This window comes from Hesperophylax consimilis, chromosome 24, assembly GCF_061612785.1.
Source record: "Hesperophylax consimilis isolate HC1 chromosome 24, BYU_Hcon_1.0, whole genome shotgun sequence".
NCBI lineage: Eukaryota > Metazoa > Arthropoda > Insecta > Trichoptera > Limnephilidae > Hesperophylax > Hesperophylax consimilis.
Window position 1 is genome coordinate 4,295,810 of NC_142859.1, and position 19,881 is coordinate 4,315,690.

Below are 19,881 nucleotides of genomic sequence, written 5' to 3' on the forward strand. Positions count from 1 at the left end.
AGAGATTCATTTATTAGTGCAACTAATCTGTCTCCTATAGCTGGCAGTGCATCTTTGATTATGCTTATAGTAATTCCATCCGGCGATGATTTTGGTTTCATTGTTTTAATGATTTTCATTAAATACTCATTGTCAATTTTATTAAACCTGAAAATATTTTTATTCTCTCTTTTTTCCGATGATTGAGAAGAGGTATCTGCGACTAATGGAATACTCTTATTTATGTTTTCGACACTAAGTACAAAATTTGTGTTAAATTTTTGGGCTATTTTAAGTGTATCATCTTCAACTCCATCTGGAAACCGAACTTCCTTAATGTTTTCCCTCTGTTTGCCGCTTATAATTTCTTTGTTTAAGTGTAGTCCACATTTTTCTTGAGTCACTTTGAGAGGTAATTATTTTTTGCCTGATATACGAATTTTTGGTATGTTTTATTTCTGTACTGTACATGTTTCTAAGTTTCTTATAAGTTTCCCACCTTTCTTCAGTGAATTGTATTTTACAGGCTTTATAGACTGTATCCCTTTGTTTTTGTAGAATATGTAAGGATTTCGTATACCATTTATTTGTATCTTTTAATATAATATTAGTTAAAGGCATTAGCTCATTTACTACTGTTTTCAGATGTCCTACTAGTTCATCGGCTTTTCCGTCTAAATTTCCTTGGGTATCGCAGATCCATTTTTTGTTTTGTAATGCTGTACACAATGTATCCTTATTATAGTTATTTTTTTTTCTATACGTTATATTTCGTATTCCCTGTGGCTTCGGACTTGTGGTCGTTTCAAATATTGTTAATATATTTTCGTGGTCAGATATTTTTGGAGTATCCATAACATTAACATTCAAGTAAAAATGATTTGTTATGACTAAATCAATAATGCTTGCTGATGTATTTGAGATTCTAGTTGGTTTGGTCACAAATTGTTTCATTCCTAGATAATTCACTAAACTCTGAAGTCTATTACTGTAGGTATTCTTGACTTTCATGTCAATGTTAAAGTCACCGGTTACATAAAACATATCTTGATTTTTCATGTTTTTACTACACCAACTTTCGAAAAAATCTAAGAATTTTGAATGGCTTTGGTTTGGTGAGTGGTATAATACAGCGTATGTTCCTTTAATAAAGTTTTTTCTTATTTGTACTGCCAGTATCCATGTATTTTTTTCATCAAACACTTCATTTGATATTATTTTAAAAGATATACCATTTTTAATAATCATTAGAACTCCTCCCGTATGCCGACTAAATGAATTGCATCTTACAGTTGAATACCCAATAAATGATACTTCAGAATCGTAAATATCACTGGTTATACATGTTTCACTTAACATTAAAATTTCTGGTTTCATTTCTTGTAATAAAACTTCAATTTCATTTACGTGGGCCAAAAGACTTGAAATATTTAAATAGTATACGTTTGTCTTTTTTTTTATCCTAAAAAATCAATTTTTCTCTTCTCCGATTCTATGTTTCTTTTGTAAATAGGACACTCTTTGCTCCATGCATGGTGATTATCATTCAAATTTAATGAAAGTTTTTCATTTGTCAGTTTGCAATTTACACATTTGATTTTTTCACTATTTTCCTGACAGTCTGACGTATCATGTTCATTTGAGCATCTTCCGCATGATTTTTTATTTTTACAAACGCCTGCTTTATGTCTGTATCCGTTGCAATTGAAACATCTCAAAACTGAGAGATGATCGAAGACAGCACATCTATTCCATCCAATATTTATCTTCGCTTCCTCTAACATTTTTGAGTGTGTTTTTCCATCTACTTCTATGAATACAGTAAAGTTATTGTTTTCACTACTTTTTTTATTTTCTTTTATAAATTTTACCGATATTTTTGAGTTTTCCTTGTCTATATAATCATTTTGCATCCTTATTTTATTTTCTATTTCTTCGGCGGTATATTTATCCGTCATTCCTATCACTTTTACTGTTGGATTCTTGGGTTTAGGAATATCAACATCATACCTATCCCCAAGCTTAGTGATAACTTCTTTTCGGATCTTTTTTGTTGCCTCTGTGTTTTTTAATTCCACTATAACTGATCCTTTTTTGAAATTCTTGATTCCGGCCACGCCCACATCAACTGGATCTATGTTGTTCTTTATGTCTTCTTGTGTTTTTTTTTTCATGATTTTTAGGTTTAATTATAACAATTGGTTCATGTTTCCTTAATTTTTCTTTGAAATGTTGTTTATCATCGAATTCAAGAGATTTGCTTGCTTCATCAATTTTTTCTGTCATGTTTATGAGATATTGACGGCTGAGGTCAACACTTTTTTTCATATCTGATATATCAAATTCAAAAATTTTTCTTATGTTCAGTGTCTCATCTTCAATTTTTTTGAATAGTTGTTGCTTTAAATCCTCCATCTTTTTATCGACATACTTTATAAATTTATCATATTGCTGGTCTGCACAGGCATCAGTTCGATGTGGTGATTCGGTTTGTTTTGATCGTGTTTGGACTTTATTGGTAGTTGCCATTATGCCTGGTTGTGATTTTGGCTAATAGTGATGTTGTCGATAATTAGTTCTTATTTCTTTAGATAGATGGTGTAGGATTATTTATTAATTAATTAATTTAATTTATTTTATTTAAAAAAAAAATTAAAGTGTTTTTTTTCATCTGTGGAAATCCCAATTAGGTTTTTAAATACACTGAAGAGACAATGGAAAGAAGAGTGTGTGGGCATGTCCCAATGCCAGAAGTAAGGTCAATCTCACTTTTGCAGAAATCGATCACACATTTTCAAATACCAAAATTCTTTCTTAGATACATAATCAATTGTATTGATCTGTCTGAGTCGAGATTTCGTACATTTTTATATTAACCCCACACAGAAGGCCTTGAGAAAATTGAATTGAATGGGAAGTTCTGGGAAGGTAAAAGGTATGAGGGTTGGGTAGGAATCTAGGGATCAGTGTGTCCAGGAGTGACGGATGTATATCCCCCCCACTACGACGCAAGACGATGAGTCGAGAGACCGGTTGGAGAGGTCAAAGGGTCTCTCCAAACCAGCCTCTCCCGATCAAGTTTCTAAGGATTATGGTCAGTCGTGCCGACTGCATAATCTATGAATGAATATATACATTATAATAGTAATCCTTCACTTGACATCAGATAACCACTTTTATTTTTACTAGTTAAAAACACAAAACCAACCTCTATAATTCATCAGTATTGTTGATACAGTTGTACAAAATCACAAAATCAACCAAACGATCGACCCAATGGCGGAAGAAACGGAGCTATTTATAGAAAAAGTGAGAGTGTATGTATGACACTTCTCAAGAATTATACACAAATAATAAAATAGTATACAAAAATATATAAAACATGATTAAAAGAGGTGGTACTCTCCAAATCTTTTTCGTTTCATATTGATGTCATGTACCCAACATTATCTTTTTGTCTATTACTTTGTAGTACTAATAGAATAAAAAGATGCTCCTCGTCTGAATTATTCATTCCAAACAAAAACTGTTAAAAAAAATACAGATTTGCCCGCTAGGAAGCAACCACGATACTGGATCGCTGACTGCCGGGCCGATCCCGCGATCGCTGCCCACCGCGACAGATAGCATTCTGTGTGCCAAAGCCATTTACCAAAAAACAAAATTTTTACAATAGATCGACAGCAGTGTTTGTTCTTAAGAAATATTTGTTTAAATTTTAAGCTAATTTGCTTTCACTAATTAGACGCTTGCCCGATTTTCGGGGTGGCCTATTAGTAAGAGATTAGTACTGTACAAAGGTACCCACATACTAATGTGAATGTTTGTTGTTCTCATTCTCTTGTGATTCCTACAGTAACATTTCAATGTGTTGATCCCTTTTCTTCAGGGATAAGAAAATAAATAGGAACTGGACCCTCGGCTGTTTCAACAATTTCTTCATGTCGAATAAGTTGTGTGGCAGCTAGTCCATACAGAAGACATGGAATTCCTGTAATTAGATCATTATTTCAATTTTATTCGATTATTAAAAGAATAATAAATAGAAAAGACACAGAAAATAAGTAGTCCGAAAGTTTTTTTTAATTTTTCATTTATTGATAAGTTTTTATTTCTTCAATAAAATGTTATTTGGTAATGTGAGCCTCACTGGGGTGCTTACCCGTGCTGAAGCCACAATTTTAAAATTTTATGGGACAAATTGTATTTAAATAAAATGTATTGAAATTATGTTAAATTAAACGAATTTAAAAGAAACATTAAGGCGATGCACTACGTCGTGGAATATTTTAAATTAAGCCGCTATCAATAACAACCCTTACGTGGATGGCGATAACGTTGAAATTCCCGCTTAACACCATCCGCCTGTTTTGATTTATGCAAGAAAAAACATGGCCAAAAAGTGCCTTTTATTTTATTTTGTGGATGTTCAGGAATAAATATTTAATTTTTTATCGATCATTTCATAAATAACTTAATTTGCCACATTACACAAAAAAAAAAAAAACCGAAAATGGGTTCGTAAGTAGGAGATTTTGAACTTTAAAGCAGTTTTCATAAGCCTTTACACTTTTTTTTTCTGGGCTTATAAAAAGACTTATCTAAAAAATACTCGATTATTTCAAAGGCCAAGATGTATTCTACTCGTAGTATTTAATTAAAGCATCTGAAAAATTTTCAAACCAAAAACACATGATTTTGCATTACTACGTATGGCATCGCCTTAAGATATAAAAGGAATTAAAATATAATAATGTTTTGAAATTAAAATAATCAAAGGTTTTTATAAAAACTAAGCAATATGTGTGTAATTAATTATTAGTCTACTTTTGTACGATATGTATTATGCAGGTAATTTTATTTTTTATTTTAAGATACATTTTTTTGTAATACATAATCTTTTTTTGTTCAATAATCCATACCTTAATTTTTTTTGTGAAATGAATTTTGTTTTCCTCATTTTTTATGTCGAGTGTACGATTGTTAAATGCTTTCATTACCTGGTATATATGGTGTCATTGTCCAAAGCTTGTGCTTATCGACAGAGTATTTATGTTTTGTATGTACGCTTGTATAACGGGTGTACATATTAGAGTTAGTTGGTATTGGTTTAAATTTAGTTTTTTGGTGAAAAATGTAATTTAATAGTGCTTTCATGTATATTTGGCGTATATCTAGTATATCAAACATGTTGAATATTTGGTCACTGTAAGTCATTCTATGATTTTTTAAGTATTACCTTTATGATAGTTTTCTGTGTAATTGCCATATGACCGATAGCTAAGTTTGTTGCTCCTCCCCAAGAAATTATTCCGTATTCTATGATGGATTGGCAAAGTGCTTAATATATTGTTTAATTTATATATGTTTCTTATATTCATGAAAATGTGTATTATTTTGAGAAGTTTATATGTGATGTGTTTAAGGCCCAGCATACCGTCTTTCGAATTGTAAATTGGCAACGCCCACCTCTATTAGTTTTCATAAGGTTCGTTTAACCATAGTTGTTTAAGTATAAGCGAATTTAAATTTACGATCTCTTACATTTGCTACATCTATTGACAACTATTGAAAGCAACCTAAAAAGTCTCCATGTGACATGTAATTAACAAAAGTCGCCATGCATTTAACGGCTAAACGTAGTAAGAGTCGAAGAGCAGCTGCCGTGGTTAGTTATTTGGCACTTGATAAATAAATTTTTTATCTCGGTGGATTAGTAGCAATGTGGGTTTTGGCGCACGGACCATTATTTAAAATGCCAGTAATTCTCAACCTGTGAGACATTGTTATTGTTTTTTTTTAAATATTATATTAGAATGTAACTGATATTTGTATATTTTATACTTTTTATCAAATGAATACACATTTAAAAATTTCAATTGAATTTTAATGATATTTCTCTTATAAAGTTAAAACCATTTTTTTATCATTAAGGTTTTTCTTGTAAGGTCGATATAATATGTTATCTTATATATTATAATATCAGAAAATATGTAAATATATAGATGTAAATTTATGTTATATACATAAATTATATACCCGTATATTATGTATACCGTATCTATCATGAAGATAATTTATAACAAAACAAAAATAATTTATATTGTTTTAAGTAATTTTTTCCCTGGGGATTTGAACCCTGGGTACAACAAAACAGACAGTGAAGTTTGAAGGGCTATTTAACTAACTTACAGAAATAAAGTTTATTTTATTTTATGACTTATTTAACTGATTATGATTTGATTTATTTGCGACACATGTTACATTCAAACAATATTTTCGACATTAGGTCAACTCTTTGCTCTGACTTGACAATAAGGTTTCCAAATCCGCGACCAAAAGGAGAATGATCAGATATAGATTGCAGTTGGTTAATAAAAAAGAAAAAGTCGACGATGCATCTTTCTTCTCCTCCTTCGACTGCATCATTTTTGTCCAACCTAGAAAAGCAAAATCAGCATCAATAGTGGAGAAGTATTAACTGAAAATATTAACATTAAAAAAGATTTAAATCCCAATATTACTATTAAAGATTGTCAAAATGTTTGAGTTAGCCGAAGATAGATTTTTTCATATGAAGCAGAAACTTCGTTATTGTTTGCTGACTTTTGTTTATTTCCCTTTTACAACATAGATCTCTTCAAGATCCAGTTTCATTCCTTACTTTCTTCAAAAAGACCCTCGACAAAGCATCCTTAAAGATGACACGGGCTGTGTGAAGTTATGCAAAAAAACATCATCATCATTCAATGGTCAATACAAAACAAACTTATTCGGTTTTTCCAGTTATCAATGCATTAAATATATCTTCAAATGGACGCATTCTTAAATAAATAAAGTATGTGTAACTATAAAATAATAAAAAAAACATAATTTTTACTAGAATAAGTTTACATAATACATTTTTTTATAGAGTCGTCCTTTAGCGATAATTTCTAATTCTTAGGTTTGTTTGTTGATTTATACAGAATTGTCCAGTAATGATAATTTCTAATACTTAGGACGGGTTGTTTCGGAGAATTTGAACAATTCATCAAATTTCAACGTTCATTTTCGGGTTCTGTGAAAGACTTATTCAAGTTCTGTTTTTATATCATTGTAGGCTAGTTGCTTGACAAAACTGAAATAAAAACAGAACTTGAAAAAATCTTTCACAGAACTTGAAAATGAACGTTGAAATTTGATGAATTGTTCAAATTCTCCGAAACAACACGTCCTTAGGTTTGTTTGTTGATTTATTTGAATTGGTTTTTTTTTTTTAAATTAAGTAAAAATCATAGACATATGAATATTAGTAGACCTGCCCTAAGTGATTAAAAGCGTATTATCCCCACTCCCCATACCGGTTCCATTGGAGCCGGCTGTGCTCGCGTATGGCCTCAAGTGAAATTTGAAAACGTGACGTCATCATTCTTGTGCGAACTATGGTCGAGGCATCATCGGTTCATTTTACGAAATAACACGGCAAAATGTTGACTTGTACTATGAAAACTTGTAAAAATAGATGTGAAAAAGAGAATAAACCCAATTGTCGTATTACATTCCATATACACGGTGTCCGGAAACTCGTAGTACAAGCGGGAAACTGGAGAATCTACACCACATGGGGAACCCAAAAAAACATAAAGTTTTTTGATTTGAGCATTTTCAAAAAAAAAAAAAAAAAAACCGAAAAAAAATATTTTTCGGCTATTTTAGGGTTAAAGTTTTTTCTGGTGTTTAGGGTTGAATAACAGATGTTTTAACCCTGCAGAGCAGAAATATTTTATGATTACACCGGGTTAAATGAAGGGTGATTTCAAAATAATGCTTCAAATCCGAGTTTCTTCATTTGTTTTAATTTCAAATAGTTTTAATTAGTTGGGTACTTTGATCTTCAGTAATAATTTATAAGAATTTGATTAAAAAAAATAAAAAAAAAATAAAATAAAATCAACTTCAAACTCGATTTACTCGATAACGAAAGCTCAAATAAAAAAAATATATACTACAAAATCGACTCCAAATGTGATGTAGATTCACCAGTTTCCCGTTTGTACTACGAGTTTCCGGACACCCTGTATAAGCATTATTTTACTTTATTTTAAGCATATTCACATTGTATAATATGAATCAGTTGTTACTATCACATCGAGAAACGTCTGGACGCGAAACACAAAGCTGGTTGGTTGCTGGGAAGTAAATTATGAACATTTATAAAAGTGTCTTAACTAAATACTTAAACGAAATATTCGACTCTGAAAATAGAACCGATTTTTTTTGCCGAATTTGGACTTCGAAAATTTGTTCATAACGTGGCGAGTAATTTGCGCTCCCATGTAAAAATGTCTATTCATTCAAAAGCAGATTTTACTTTTAAGAAGTAAATGGTGATATTATAATGCGAGATGCCTATTTACTGTCAGATTGATTTATTGACGAATCACAGTCAGCTTCACTCCCTTCGTTCTTCAACAGTTGATTTTACCCCTCGCCATTATCTTCTCGTCTATTAATTCCTATGTCTGTGGTAAAAATCGAATTTTATAAAGATATTTGTAAATTTTATAAAAGTATACGTGATAGTTACATTTTAATTAAAATATATAAATTTTTAATATAAAAAGAACTGCGTAATTCATTAAAGCAATAATCTCCTCACTTTTAGAATAATCAGTTCCCCGATGCGTTGATGTGAAAAAAGCGATAGCCCGTTTTACACGTTTTCAGAAATTTAGTTTTTAAATAGATATTTCTATAAAGTCAATATTACGATTAAAAAAAATCTAGGTGGTATTTAAGTATTGGCATTGGTACAGCGGCAGATAATATTTATCGAAACTTCACATTCACTTCACAAAAAATTGTTTTTGTTGGAAAAAATATCAATCATGACCTAAAATATACTTATGAAAAGATTGGAGCTATGAGTATTGTGGTACTCTTTCAGAATATAGAACGTCTCATAATGTTATGTACCTGGGCTAATTCAGGCCATTCCATTTCATTTTAAGAACATGACCACTAATACTAAATTACCGTTTTTAAGTTTGTTATAGTAAATGGCACTTGAAGTGAAATCACACTAAACTGCGCTATATATATTCTATGTTGTGATTATTATTATTCCATATCATGGGAATGGCAATTGGACATCAAAAGTTTGCAAGTAAAACAAACGTTTTACAGTTAAAAAAAAAAGTATTTATTTGGAGTAAATATATATAATATAAGAAAATAATATATTGTATAAATGGTACTGTATATTATCTCCATATCGTCGCATTAATTCGTAGAGTGCGTAACTCCAAATTTTTCGAAAATACGTTTTTAATGCCATCTGGTGTTAAAATTAGACCCGCATCGACTAGTAAAACTCGAAAATTTAAAAAAAAATTAACCTTTTAGATAAACACAAATTAAGAAACTGCGTAAAATTATGGTGCCATTTTTACTCGCGAATACTTCGTAACTCCTTAATTCAGTATTGGCCGGTGAGCCGTGAACGCTTGTTGTGTTTTTGACTGAGGAAATTTATTTACGGTGTAATAGTTTTACCGTGAAATTAACTGAGATAAGTTGATTAATAAATTTTGAACATTTTATAACCTTAATTTTAATTGTGAAGTCACGAATAGTGTTTTGTATCTGTAGTCTAAACTGACGTCTTCTGCACCGTGTGACGCTCTGCAATAGCTCTCTTGTTTTATATGCCTCTGCGGTTTCGTAAATACCTAATAGGTCCTTGTTCTGTGATTATCTCTTCTTCAAGGTCACCATCTCTTTGCAAGTGGATCTCCTCCTGATGCATATCCGGATCCGGTTCTTCACTGTCCTCTTCAAAAAAACCCAAAATATTTACGGTGGAACGTGCGGCAATTCCATCTCGTCTCTCCTCAGACACAGTCCGTTCTCTGTCAGGCATCTTCCGCGGGTCAAGCACATGTCTTGGTATGCCATCTACTTCGATGTTGTTGACTGAAGTAAGTCCTGTCACCCTTCCATGCACGATGTGCATCTCCCATCTACTGGTTTAACCGCAAGAAGATCGCCCACTTAGAGCTCAGTCAATACTTCCTCTTCTATATTCACTTGCGCAGAAGGGTGTCTCCACGAGTGTGAAGTGTGAACTATACTAGACAGCGCAATACCTCGATCATCCTGACTTTTTGCAGCCAAAGATTGTACCGAAACACTGCCTGCAGGGGATCGCTTCCACTTCTGGCTGCAGTTCTCTTTATTGTTTGATGATGTCGTTCAACTTTACCGTTTCCAGCTGGTCGGTATGCCGCGCAAAATCTTTGACGAACATTCCATCTCTTACACTTATCTGTAACACTGTAGGAACAAAATGCAGTACCATTGTCCATGAGAACAACTTTGGGCGGGCCTCTTTCCCGAAACACTTCTTCCAAATGTCTGATAATCGAAGCTGCATTATCTGACTCGATTTCCCGCCACACGGCAAATCTACTTGGACCGCAATCGATAAATGTGAGTAAACATTTCCTACCGAAATGAGTAACATCAACTGCCAAGCGACTCCAGGTTGTCGCAACATTAATATTACCCGCTTCATGGGATAATGGTGGAGGGTCAATTGTCCTGCATTGTACGCAGGAACGCACGCATCTATCGACGTCCTTTCTTCTCACCTCGGGATCGACCAGCCGGACAAGATGAAGCGTTCACTTTACTCCAAAGTGATGCTGAGCATGAAGAGTTTCTACGCTTAAAGCACATGTTTGCTCACCAGTTCCACTTTCAAGTCTCTCCCACCTATCTTCACACTCTGAGGAGTCTCTTTCACAACGTTTCCTGTCATGGCTACTCTTTGCCCGGGTCTTGCAAACCCTAGTAAGTACATCAGTTTTATTTCTACAGGACAACAAAGGGTGATCGACAATGTCAGATCAAATTCTTCTACAATCTCCTTCATCAACTCCAAGCGTCACTTAACGATCATCTCTGACACGACTACTCCCGGTCAGTGTAGATCTCACCCAGCACAAAACCGTCGCCGAATCTGCAATGATCTCCAGAGTTTGAAGATTTCTCTTGAGAGTCAGATTTAATCCCTTAAGCGCTTGTTATATGCCAGCGGATTTTCTCAAACTGTCAAAATCTCTTCATTTTTTTGTCGCTAGAGGGCGGTAGTTGTACATTAATGAACTTGTCAAAATACAACGTCAAATGTGCGTTATGATCATGTCGCGCATCATCACGTACGCAATCGGAAATCGGAAATATTAAGTAAAACAAACAGCTTAGTAAAAAGGTATGACTTATTTGCAGAACCTACTATTTTGGTAAAGCATTTACTTTGACATTTTTTAAAAATGTTTATCATTCACTTGCTGTTGTTAAATCTAATTAGATTTGAACGGCTTTTGGCTTTACGAATCGCATTTCAGAAACATTTCCAATACAAAGAAAGGTTGTTTTGCACGGTGTTCGGAAACTCGTGGTATAAACGGTATAACTTGTGAATGAATCTACCTTTCATTTAAAGTCAATTTTGGGTTATGATTTTTTTTTATTTGAGTTTTCGTTTTCGAGAAAATCGAAGGCGGATTTATTTGGTAGAATTAAAAATTTTATATTTGATAGAATATCTATACATATTAATAATATTGACCTCGAAAAATAAAAGAAAGTTTTTTTTAAATTTATATATTTGTTAAATTATTCAGTGTTAGCTAAACAATAATCTGTTTTAACCATGGCAGTAGCTATCGTGCAAGGCATACTAGTACTGTATCAAAATATAACTCGCCGTTGGAAATAATAGTTATATTCATTTAACGACCAAAGCTATTGAAAAAAATTACGTCAATGGGTTGAAATATAATACCTAAATACAAATATTATTCAACGAATCCACGATTCGACCTATTGTTTAAGATGTATTGACGCGTAATAAATATATGAAATGGTGAATCATTTAAATTTACTGAATTTAAAGTTACTGTTCTTTATACAAATAGAACGGCGACATATGCGCTTCACAAATTTTGCCTCATTTGGGTGTTTAAAATGTTACCTGGCTATTATAGACTTAGAGGCCTTGTATTTTCTCGGTAGGGAAAAAATTGTTTCCTAAAAAACCCTTATTATTTGGAACTTTACAACACAATACATAGATAGAATATCTTTGATTTGACAAAGTGTGAATGGTTACGTGTGTATACGCAGAAAGGTGATATAATCGTAAATTGACTTAAAAAGTTTTTTTTGTCTGTTTAATCTAAAGATAAAAAAACGGCAATAAACTTGTTTACTCCTCATATGAATACGCCTTACCATGTAAGGTCGGAATAGTGAAAAACTTGACTTGTTATCACTTAAAATTGCCGATTTTACCAAACTAAAAATGATTTGGCGTGAGATGGTAATTTTTGGTTTGATTACCAAACGCGCTCACAACTGAGTCAGAGCGACAATGAATTCTCACACACACTTGCATAAATGGCACGCAAATCAACATCGTGACGTTCGTGCTAACCGTTAGGAAAAGGAACGCACAACGCACATTGAATATTGTATTTTATTCGTTTCAAAGAATATGACAGTTCAAAAAATACAATGCGACAAATTTACGTGAAAAAAGAGTATTTGTGAGTACTTAGCGTTTTTGTAGCTTCCTAAAATTATTGCAATGCTTCAAGTGAGTCGGTATTCTACTTTTAGACCCAGAAATGAAACATTTTGATGGCATTTTAGAAATATATACGCCATGAAATAGGGAGCGATAGTTTCACCACCGTTCTCGGGGGCTTCTCTCCCGTAATAAGTAAAAGACTGAAATTTGTTGAAAATTTGGTGCAAGATGAAGAATTTATTTAATTGTTAATATCCACAGATATCATAACGATAATAAGAGGCCGTACTTCTACAGATGTGTATATTATATACATATTTTAAATTTTAAATATTGTGTAAAACCGTTATTAATGCGATAATCATGGATTGAAGTTTTAAAAGTGGGTTGTGTGGTGTATCAATGTTTTTATTTTTTATAGTCGAATGCCTACAACAACTACAAACAAAAATAGGCAGACTGAAAAATAATAGTCCATTAATTGGTATCAAAAAATATGAAGTCTGAGAATGACATACGAAAGGTAGTATTAAGCCGTTTTAGAGAGCCGTTTTCCAGCAAATCACCATTCTGCCTTATAACCCACTCTTAAGGAAGGAAAAGTACCAGCATTTACAAGACTTAAAACAGACATTAGAAAAGGATTACCACTCCTTTAACGATAACCTTCCGCATCATTAAAATCATTAAAATGCATCTAAATAGACTGCCTCGACATACACATACATTGTTGAGTTTTATTTTGTAAATGTAAAATTCCTATCTCCCAAATTTTCCGCTAGGTTGTTCATAAAACTGTTCGCAGAAAAGTATGTATCTTTTGTAAAATGCGTATCTCCATTCTCGGTTTTTACGTAAACTTCCTAACTCCGATTTGAAATAGAAAGCCTTAACTTACAAAAGTTTAATGATTGAAAGTAAATTTCCAAATATATTATATGTTCAAAACATAAATAAAAAGAATAAGCCGTTTTTCATTTTTTTTCACTACGAGGTTTTTTGTGCCTCCTGTAAAATTTTACATTTGGGAGTTACGCATTCTACGAATTAATGCGACGATATATAGTTAGTAGTATATTGAGGTGATTTTGCACAAAAACGACGCTATATAAATCATCCAAATATTAATATTTGTAGTAATAATTATACGGGGACTATGTAAAATGGGCTTACTCATCCTCAGTAGCAAGAAGTTATTAGTAGCAAGATTGCAACATGTGTGACTTCGGAAATTTAATAGATTTTTGTTATATATTTTTTATTTTTGAAAAACAATATTATTTAACCCATAAATGCTTACATACACGTAAAATAATATTTCAAATATTTGCAATAAAATATTATTTACAATAAATCACGTAATTATAGGTGCCGAGAGCACTAGCGCAGGTCCATTAGGCTTGCCATCTAGGCGGCGAATGACGATTGTTTGAAAGGGGCTTATGTAAATCTGAATGTTAGAGAGAGCGCGTTAATATTCAAAACGATTGGAATGAACAGACGTAAGCCACCGCTGTGAAAATATTTAATTATACACGATTTTTTGATAATAGAGCTAAAATCTGTCGAAAATGTCTAGAGAAGTATTTAAAGAAAAACTGTGATTTTTTCGTACCTCTAATGTGTTAAATAACGGAAAAAACCTGTTTTTTTTAATATTCCAAGGTAGAAATTCGATATGCCGGGTCTTAATATGAGGTGAGTATGTTGATGATGTTGTGCTGATTGCTAACATTATGAAAGATGTACAATCTCTCGTGTATAGGATGAACGAAGTACGCATGAAGAATGAGTTAATGATGACTTTTATGGTGTTGACATTTTGCAAAGTCTTTGGATGGATCATTCAACAATTGAAATAGCAAAATATGTACTATGCATGAGACAATGTATAAATTTAGATGAAGCAATGAGTGTGTGCCAGAACAGAGTTGTGTGTTAGTTAATTTATGTTAATTATTTTTACAAAAATGTAGCATTTCATAACATACCTAAATTGACAACTTTAATGAGTCGCATGAGGTTGTTGCTGAGCTTCAAGTCATCGTATGCCTTCTTGGAGCAATGGTACTTAATGTATGGATAGCAGCCTGTCCTGAGGATCTGGTAGTTGGAGGCCCCCACCTTCCAGTTGAAGTTAGCTAGGCCAAACTGGTCGTCCCTGATGCTGCTATACTGGAATTAGGCAAAACCAAAACAAGCAGGGTATAAAGAGGTTGCAAAAATTGTGTGCTTTTAAAGTCTGAATTATGTGAATATAAAGGATGTCAGCTGACGGGCTAAGGGTGTCCGACTTTGTCTTAAATGATCAACTAAGTTAAGTCTCTCATTCCAGGTCTGAAGAAGACGCATCCACTTCAGCGTTCCAGAGAGAAAGGCTGAGATGGAGGACTACAAAAAGTTGAATTCAACAAAAACAAGTCTTCACACAAGACTATGCAATCGGAAGAAATATTATGTTAAATAAAATATTTTTATACGTTATAAATATAATAAAGTGTGGTCCTAGTTTGAGTTTAAATGTGGAGGGATGTAGTGAACGCATGTCCAAGAGTGTGAAAGAGGCAACCAAATATGAAAAAGACGTCAAAAGAAGTATGAAAAAGACAGCGTGCAATAAAATCGTACAAAAGTTTGTCTCGTCCTTGGCATTACACTTTTTGTTTTATGTGACACCTCACAAGAGCGCCCCTGTCTGTACAGTGTAAAGACAGGAAAGCTATGGCGCTACCCGGTTGGGCAACATTGTGAGGCAGGTTTAGGTAGGGGCTGTAAGAAGGGCTTTATTAATGCGGGTCTTGAAGCCTGCTTTACTTGTAGCATCATTCAGCAGTATTAATTACACCTGTCTACAATGAGTTTTCATTCCACACCTCATCTTTAAGTAAATTACTAGATGGCCAAATATGATTATTATCTTCGGTGACAGTAATCACAATCCGAATATTCACCATGTGCTAACCCTGAAATAAGATTCCTTCCATAGATAGTCGAGCCAATCAGGGAAAGGGGAACAAACCAACTTGCATGGAGCGCGGGAGGCGGCGTGACCGTTCCACTTTCGGTGATTTGTCAATAAATAGATGGATGAGATGGATTAACGATTTCATATTGTAAATGAACCAATTTCAATGGTTCAATCCAAGCTAGGAACACATTACAAAAGCACAATATGGGAAAAGAGAGATCAGGATAAATAATCATTAGAATGTGTAAGTGTGTACCTTGATAAAGTAGGAAGTCCAGGGTGGTTCTTTGCACTGTTTCAAGTAAGCCGTCAACACTTCTGAAGAGGTGGGTTTTCTGTAAGTCCTCACAGAATATTTGTAATGTGTTCCTAGCTTGGGTTGAACCATTGACATTGGTTCAATCCAAGCTAAGAACACATAGAGATAAATAATCATTAGAATGTGTAAGTGTGTACCTTGATAAAGTAGGAAGTCCAGGGTGGTTCTTTGCACTGTTTCAAGTAAGCCGTCAACACTTCTGAAGAGGTGGGTTTTCTGTAAGTCCTCACAGAATGTTTGTAATGTGTTCCTAGCTTGGGTTGAACCATTGACATTGGTTCAATCCAAGCTAGGAACACATAGAGATAAATAATCATTAGAATGTGTAAGTGTGTACCTTGATAAAGTAGGAAGTCCAGGGTGGTTCTTTGCACTGTTTCAAGTAAGCCGTGAACACTTCTGAAGAGGTGGGTTTTCTGTAAGTCCTCACAGAATGTTTGTAATGTGTTCCTAGCTTGGGTTGAACCATTGACATTGGTTCAATCCAAGCTAGGAACACATAGAGATAAATAATCATTAGAATGTGTAAGTGTGTACCTTGATAAAGTAGGAAGTCCAGGGTGGTTCATTGCACTGTTTCAAGTAAGCCGTCAACACTTCTGAAGACGTGGGTTTTCTGTAAGTCCTTACAGAATATTTATATAGTTTGTGCTTTGGGAGTTGAGTACTGAACCTTGTAAGGCATTCCATCATCTGCAAAAATATAAAAAAAAGAACAAATCTTGGTAAAATTCGAGAATTCTGCTTCATTATAACAGCATGCAAATTTTTTTTTCCCTCATTATTATACTACTTCATTAGGTGAGCTCCAGGGGCTTGTGTTTATGGGAGGAGTAAGTAAATACAAAATAAAATAATGCTTAAAAGGTGATGTGCAAACAACATTCAAAGTCTTAAATAACTACAAATGTAATTAAACATACAAATTAACATAATTCAATCTTCAAAATAACTACAAACATAATTCAACCTTCAAATTAACTACAAACACAATTCAATATACATTATTTTAGAGAATTAGTATTATAACAATAGCCAATTTTTTTTAAATGCTAGATAGTATAGATTAAGTTTACATATATTAAGGGTACAATATATCACTATCCAATTTCAGGGAGTTAATTTGCTTTTTGAATTGTTCATATTTCAAAGTTTCGGTTACCTTAATTTTGTACAATAATATATTGTTTTTGGACAATAATATTATATTGTACCATTTCACATTTAAATACAAGTAGTGGTGATAGGCCGTGGTCGTTCTTAGCATTGGGATGGCTATTACGCCCTTTGTTTTGAATCTATTGCTTATGCTATCTAAGGGGTGAATTATTATTACATATTTATATTATTTCGTATATGGATGGTTAAAGATGCAATTTTGCATGCAGTTCAAAATTTCACATGTTTTTTTTTATTAGTATGATGTGACGTTTACCGGAAGTTTCCATTTCAATCTAAATACACACAAATGTTTTCAATAACCCAACCTAAGAACCGAATTTGTGCATGTTATCCTCTATGTACATAGTTATTTCTTGTAGTAATTAGGTGGAAACAAAGTATTATTTCAATCATTTGAGCTTGTAAAGCGTAAAGCGGATTTCTATAATTTTATCCAAATCTTAGGATACTTCACACAGAAAAAATGGTATTTCTTGGATAACAACTAAAAGACCTATATGGGATTTTAAGGTGGGTGGTTAATTTACGATTTTGAGTTTAGATCCACAAAAACGACTTCAAGTAAAGAGATTTGGGATATATACATTTACAAGAATCTATGGGCGCAATTAGTAGGATGTTGTATTATTATTTATTAAAATTCAGCAATGAACCCTGCAACTGTGATTTTACATTTACAGTAAGGAAAATTATGAATAAATAGGTTTTCAAGTTTGAAACAAAGCTGACATAATGAGGGAAAGCCGAAATTATATCCATAACGAAACAATTAAAAGCGTATTATTTTGAAGAGTACATTCAACAGAAATTTCTCATACATAATCTGAAAATAAAAATCGTTTTTATAGGTTATGAACCATTTATGTAACGAATTTCATAGGTACTTTTCAACAGCTATACAAGAAAGATTTTTAATGCGAATATAATATGAGGAATGGTATTCAGACCTACTCGAATAGAGAATCTTATTTATAAATCATGTTTCAAAAACATTCAGTTTATTCGCCGGGAATAGATCTGTCAATTTTGACAGTTAAAAATTTATAAAATCGTGAACATAACAAACTGTGTTCATAAATGAAAATAATATTTTTTTATTCTTCTAAACATTATTTTTAAAAACAAATAATAAAGCAAAAAATAAAATTTGACAGGTATTTAGTAAAAAGATGCAATGGCCCAAATAAAAAATAAGGTAAATAAATATAGAAATAATACACAATAATGCAATATAAATAAGACAAGATCAAGTGCAAAAAAGCGCAATCAGTGATCAGGTGGTTTCATAAATATACCACTCACGGTGGTTTCGATAATCGTGGCGTGAACTGAATTAAACAGTAGCGATCGCATCGGCTGAAACTAGAAGTACAGACACTCTTTGTCGCTCTTTGTTATAGTCCGGACTGGAAATTCATTGTTAGTTTTCAAAAGGGAAAACTTGCTGAAATTAGCAATAGGCAAACAATGCAGAAAATAGGCAGACATGATATTATGCAATACGCACAGCATGCAAGGGCAAATAATCTGAAAACGTTTACAAAAGTGCGCTATATTTGAAATATCATTGATGTAAATTATTCATTGCTATAATGTTTAATTTTCATACACCCTTGTAGATGGCACTAATCAAAAATCATTCCTTACGTTACCTGAAGAGGAGAGCTTCTTGTGTTGTCATCCATAGTATCAGGTTTAAGTTTTTGCCGTTTGCTAACATGGCGCCGCGAAATTTTAGCGTATTGTCAAAATAGCGTGTGACGTCCTGCTTTGTGCAAATATTGAAGTCCTCGGTGTGAAGTGAACAAAAACTGTTCCGAGAGGCAAAATCGTGCGTGTTTCTTTAATTTTTGTGTTTTTATCATTCATTTGACGTGCGATCTATTTGAAAACATTCGAATCTGTCAAAGCAGACGCAAAGTGCAAATACTACAGACTACAATAGAGATTCTCTGATAGTGAAGCTATCCTAGGTTATTTTTTGCCTACAAAATAGTGTCAGTTTCTATCACTGCCATCTAGCGGGGTGTTGTAAAATTAACGAAAGAAAAGTGAAAGATTGGGATTTAAAAAAAAAATTGTGTGTTTTTCAAATTATTATTGTATCTGAGAGTATTGTGTTTGACTCAACTCTAGTTGCGATACCTATAAACACAAAGTTATTCGGTTTTCAATACGATTGGTTTTATAGGTATCATCCTTGCCGCAAGAGTCGCTGCTGTGTCAAGTTTTAGTTTTTTTGTGGAAGAAGGGTTTCAACCATATTGCAATCCATAGTATTAAAATTTGTATTGTGATCTATAGTATTTTGAAACATTCCACAGGTGTGTGGGTGGGTATGTGAAAGTAGTTGGAATAAGTTTTAATGAGTGTACTATATTCTTTTTGATCTTTTTAATTGTAGTTTCATTGATAAATATCCAATCTTTGTGTTTAAAGTGAAAGTTTGTGAGTTTTTCTTCATAATCCCCGCCAACGACAATGCCAATGCCCAATGAACCCGAGAAGTATGTTGTATTTTCTACGTCCGTCATTTTGTATGCGAGATTCTTCAATTTCTTTTTGTTTACATGTTGTTTGAACGATAATTTAAATATTTCAGCGCACATTTATTCATGCAAAAGAATGCCTTGGCTTTGATAAGCTCTTACGGTGCTAATCCATTGTTTACGCAGATGCTTTCAATGTCGAACTAATATTGTGCATTGTTCTCGACTGGCTAAATGACGTTTACTTTATTTTCAATAAAAAAAATCATATAAAATATCCTTATTAAAGCTAAGAATGTTCCCCTTAAGTGAATCTTTAACTTGCTGATTTAAAATGAAAAAAATATGCAGTTATTAGCTATTA

The 19,881-nt window shown here is 32.9% G+C and overlaps 2 protein-coding genes across 5 annotated transcripts in view; one reads left to right on the forward strand and one right to left on the reverse strand.

Annotated features, from left to right (window-relative positions):
- Positions 1-1,428: 1,428 nt before the first annotated feature.
- On the reverse strand, positions 1,429-18,796 carry LOC149411829 (uncharacterized protein C15orf61). 4 transcript variants are annotated; one of them, XM_089646424.1, is made up of 4 exons: positions 18,681-18,796; positions 16,384-16,539; positions 14,551-14,734; positions 1,429-3,970 (listed from the first exon to the last, which is right to left on the reverse strand). In XM_089646424.1, exons 1-4 carry the CDS (start codon positions 18,711-18,713, stop codon positions 3,843-3,845), a joined length of 501 nt encoding a protein of 166 aa, XP_089502550.1. In that variant the 5' UTR covers positions 18,714-18,796; the 3' UTR covers positions 1,429-3,842. The 4 variants fall into 4 exon arrangements, with proteins under 4 accessions (XP_089502550.1, XP_089502549.1, XP_089502552.1 ...); XM_089646423.1 differs by lacking the exon at positions 1,429-3,970 and adding an exon at positions 5,927-6,419; XM_089646426.1 differs by lacking the exons at positions 1,429-3,970; positions 18,681-18,796 and adding exons at positions 5,927-6,419; positions 17,980-18,228.
- cyst (rho guanine nucleotide exchange factor 18 cysts) overlaps positions 18,750-19,881 on the forward strand; it is a 183,990-nt gene continuing 182,858 nt past the window's right edge. Inside the window, exon 1 of the mRNA XM_089646421.1 lies at positions 18,750-19,535. The gene's annotated coding sequence lies outside the window, so the exon portion shown is untranslated. The remainder of the gene's footprint in view (positions 19,536-19,881) is intronic.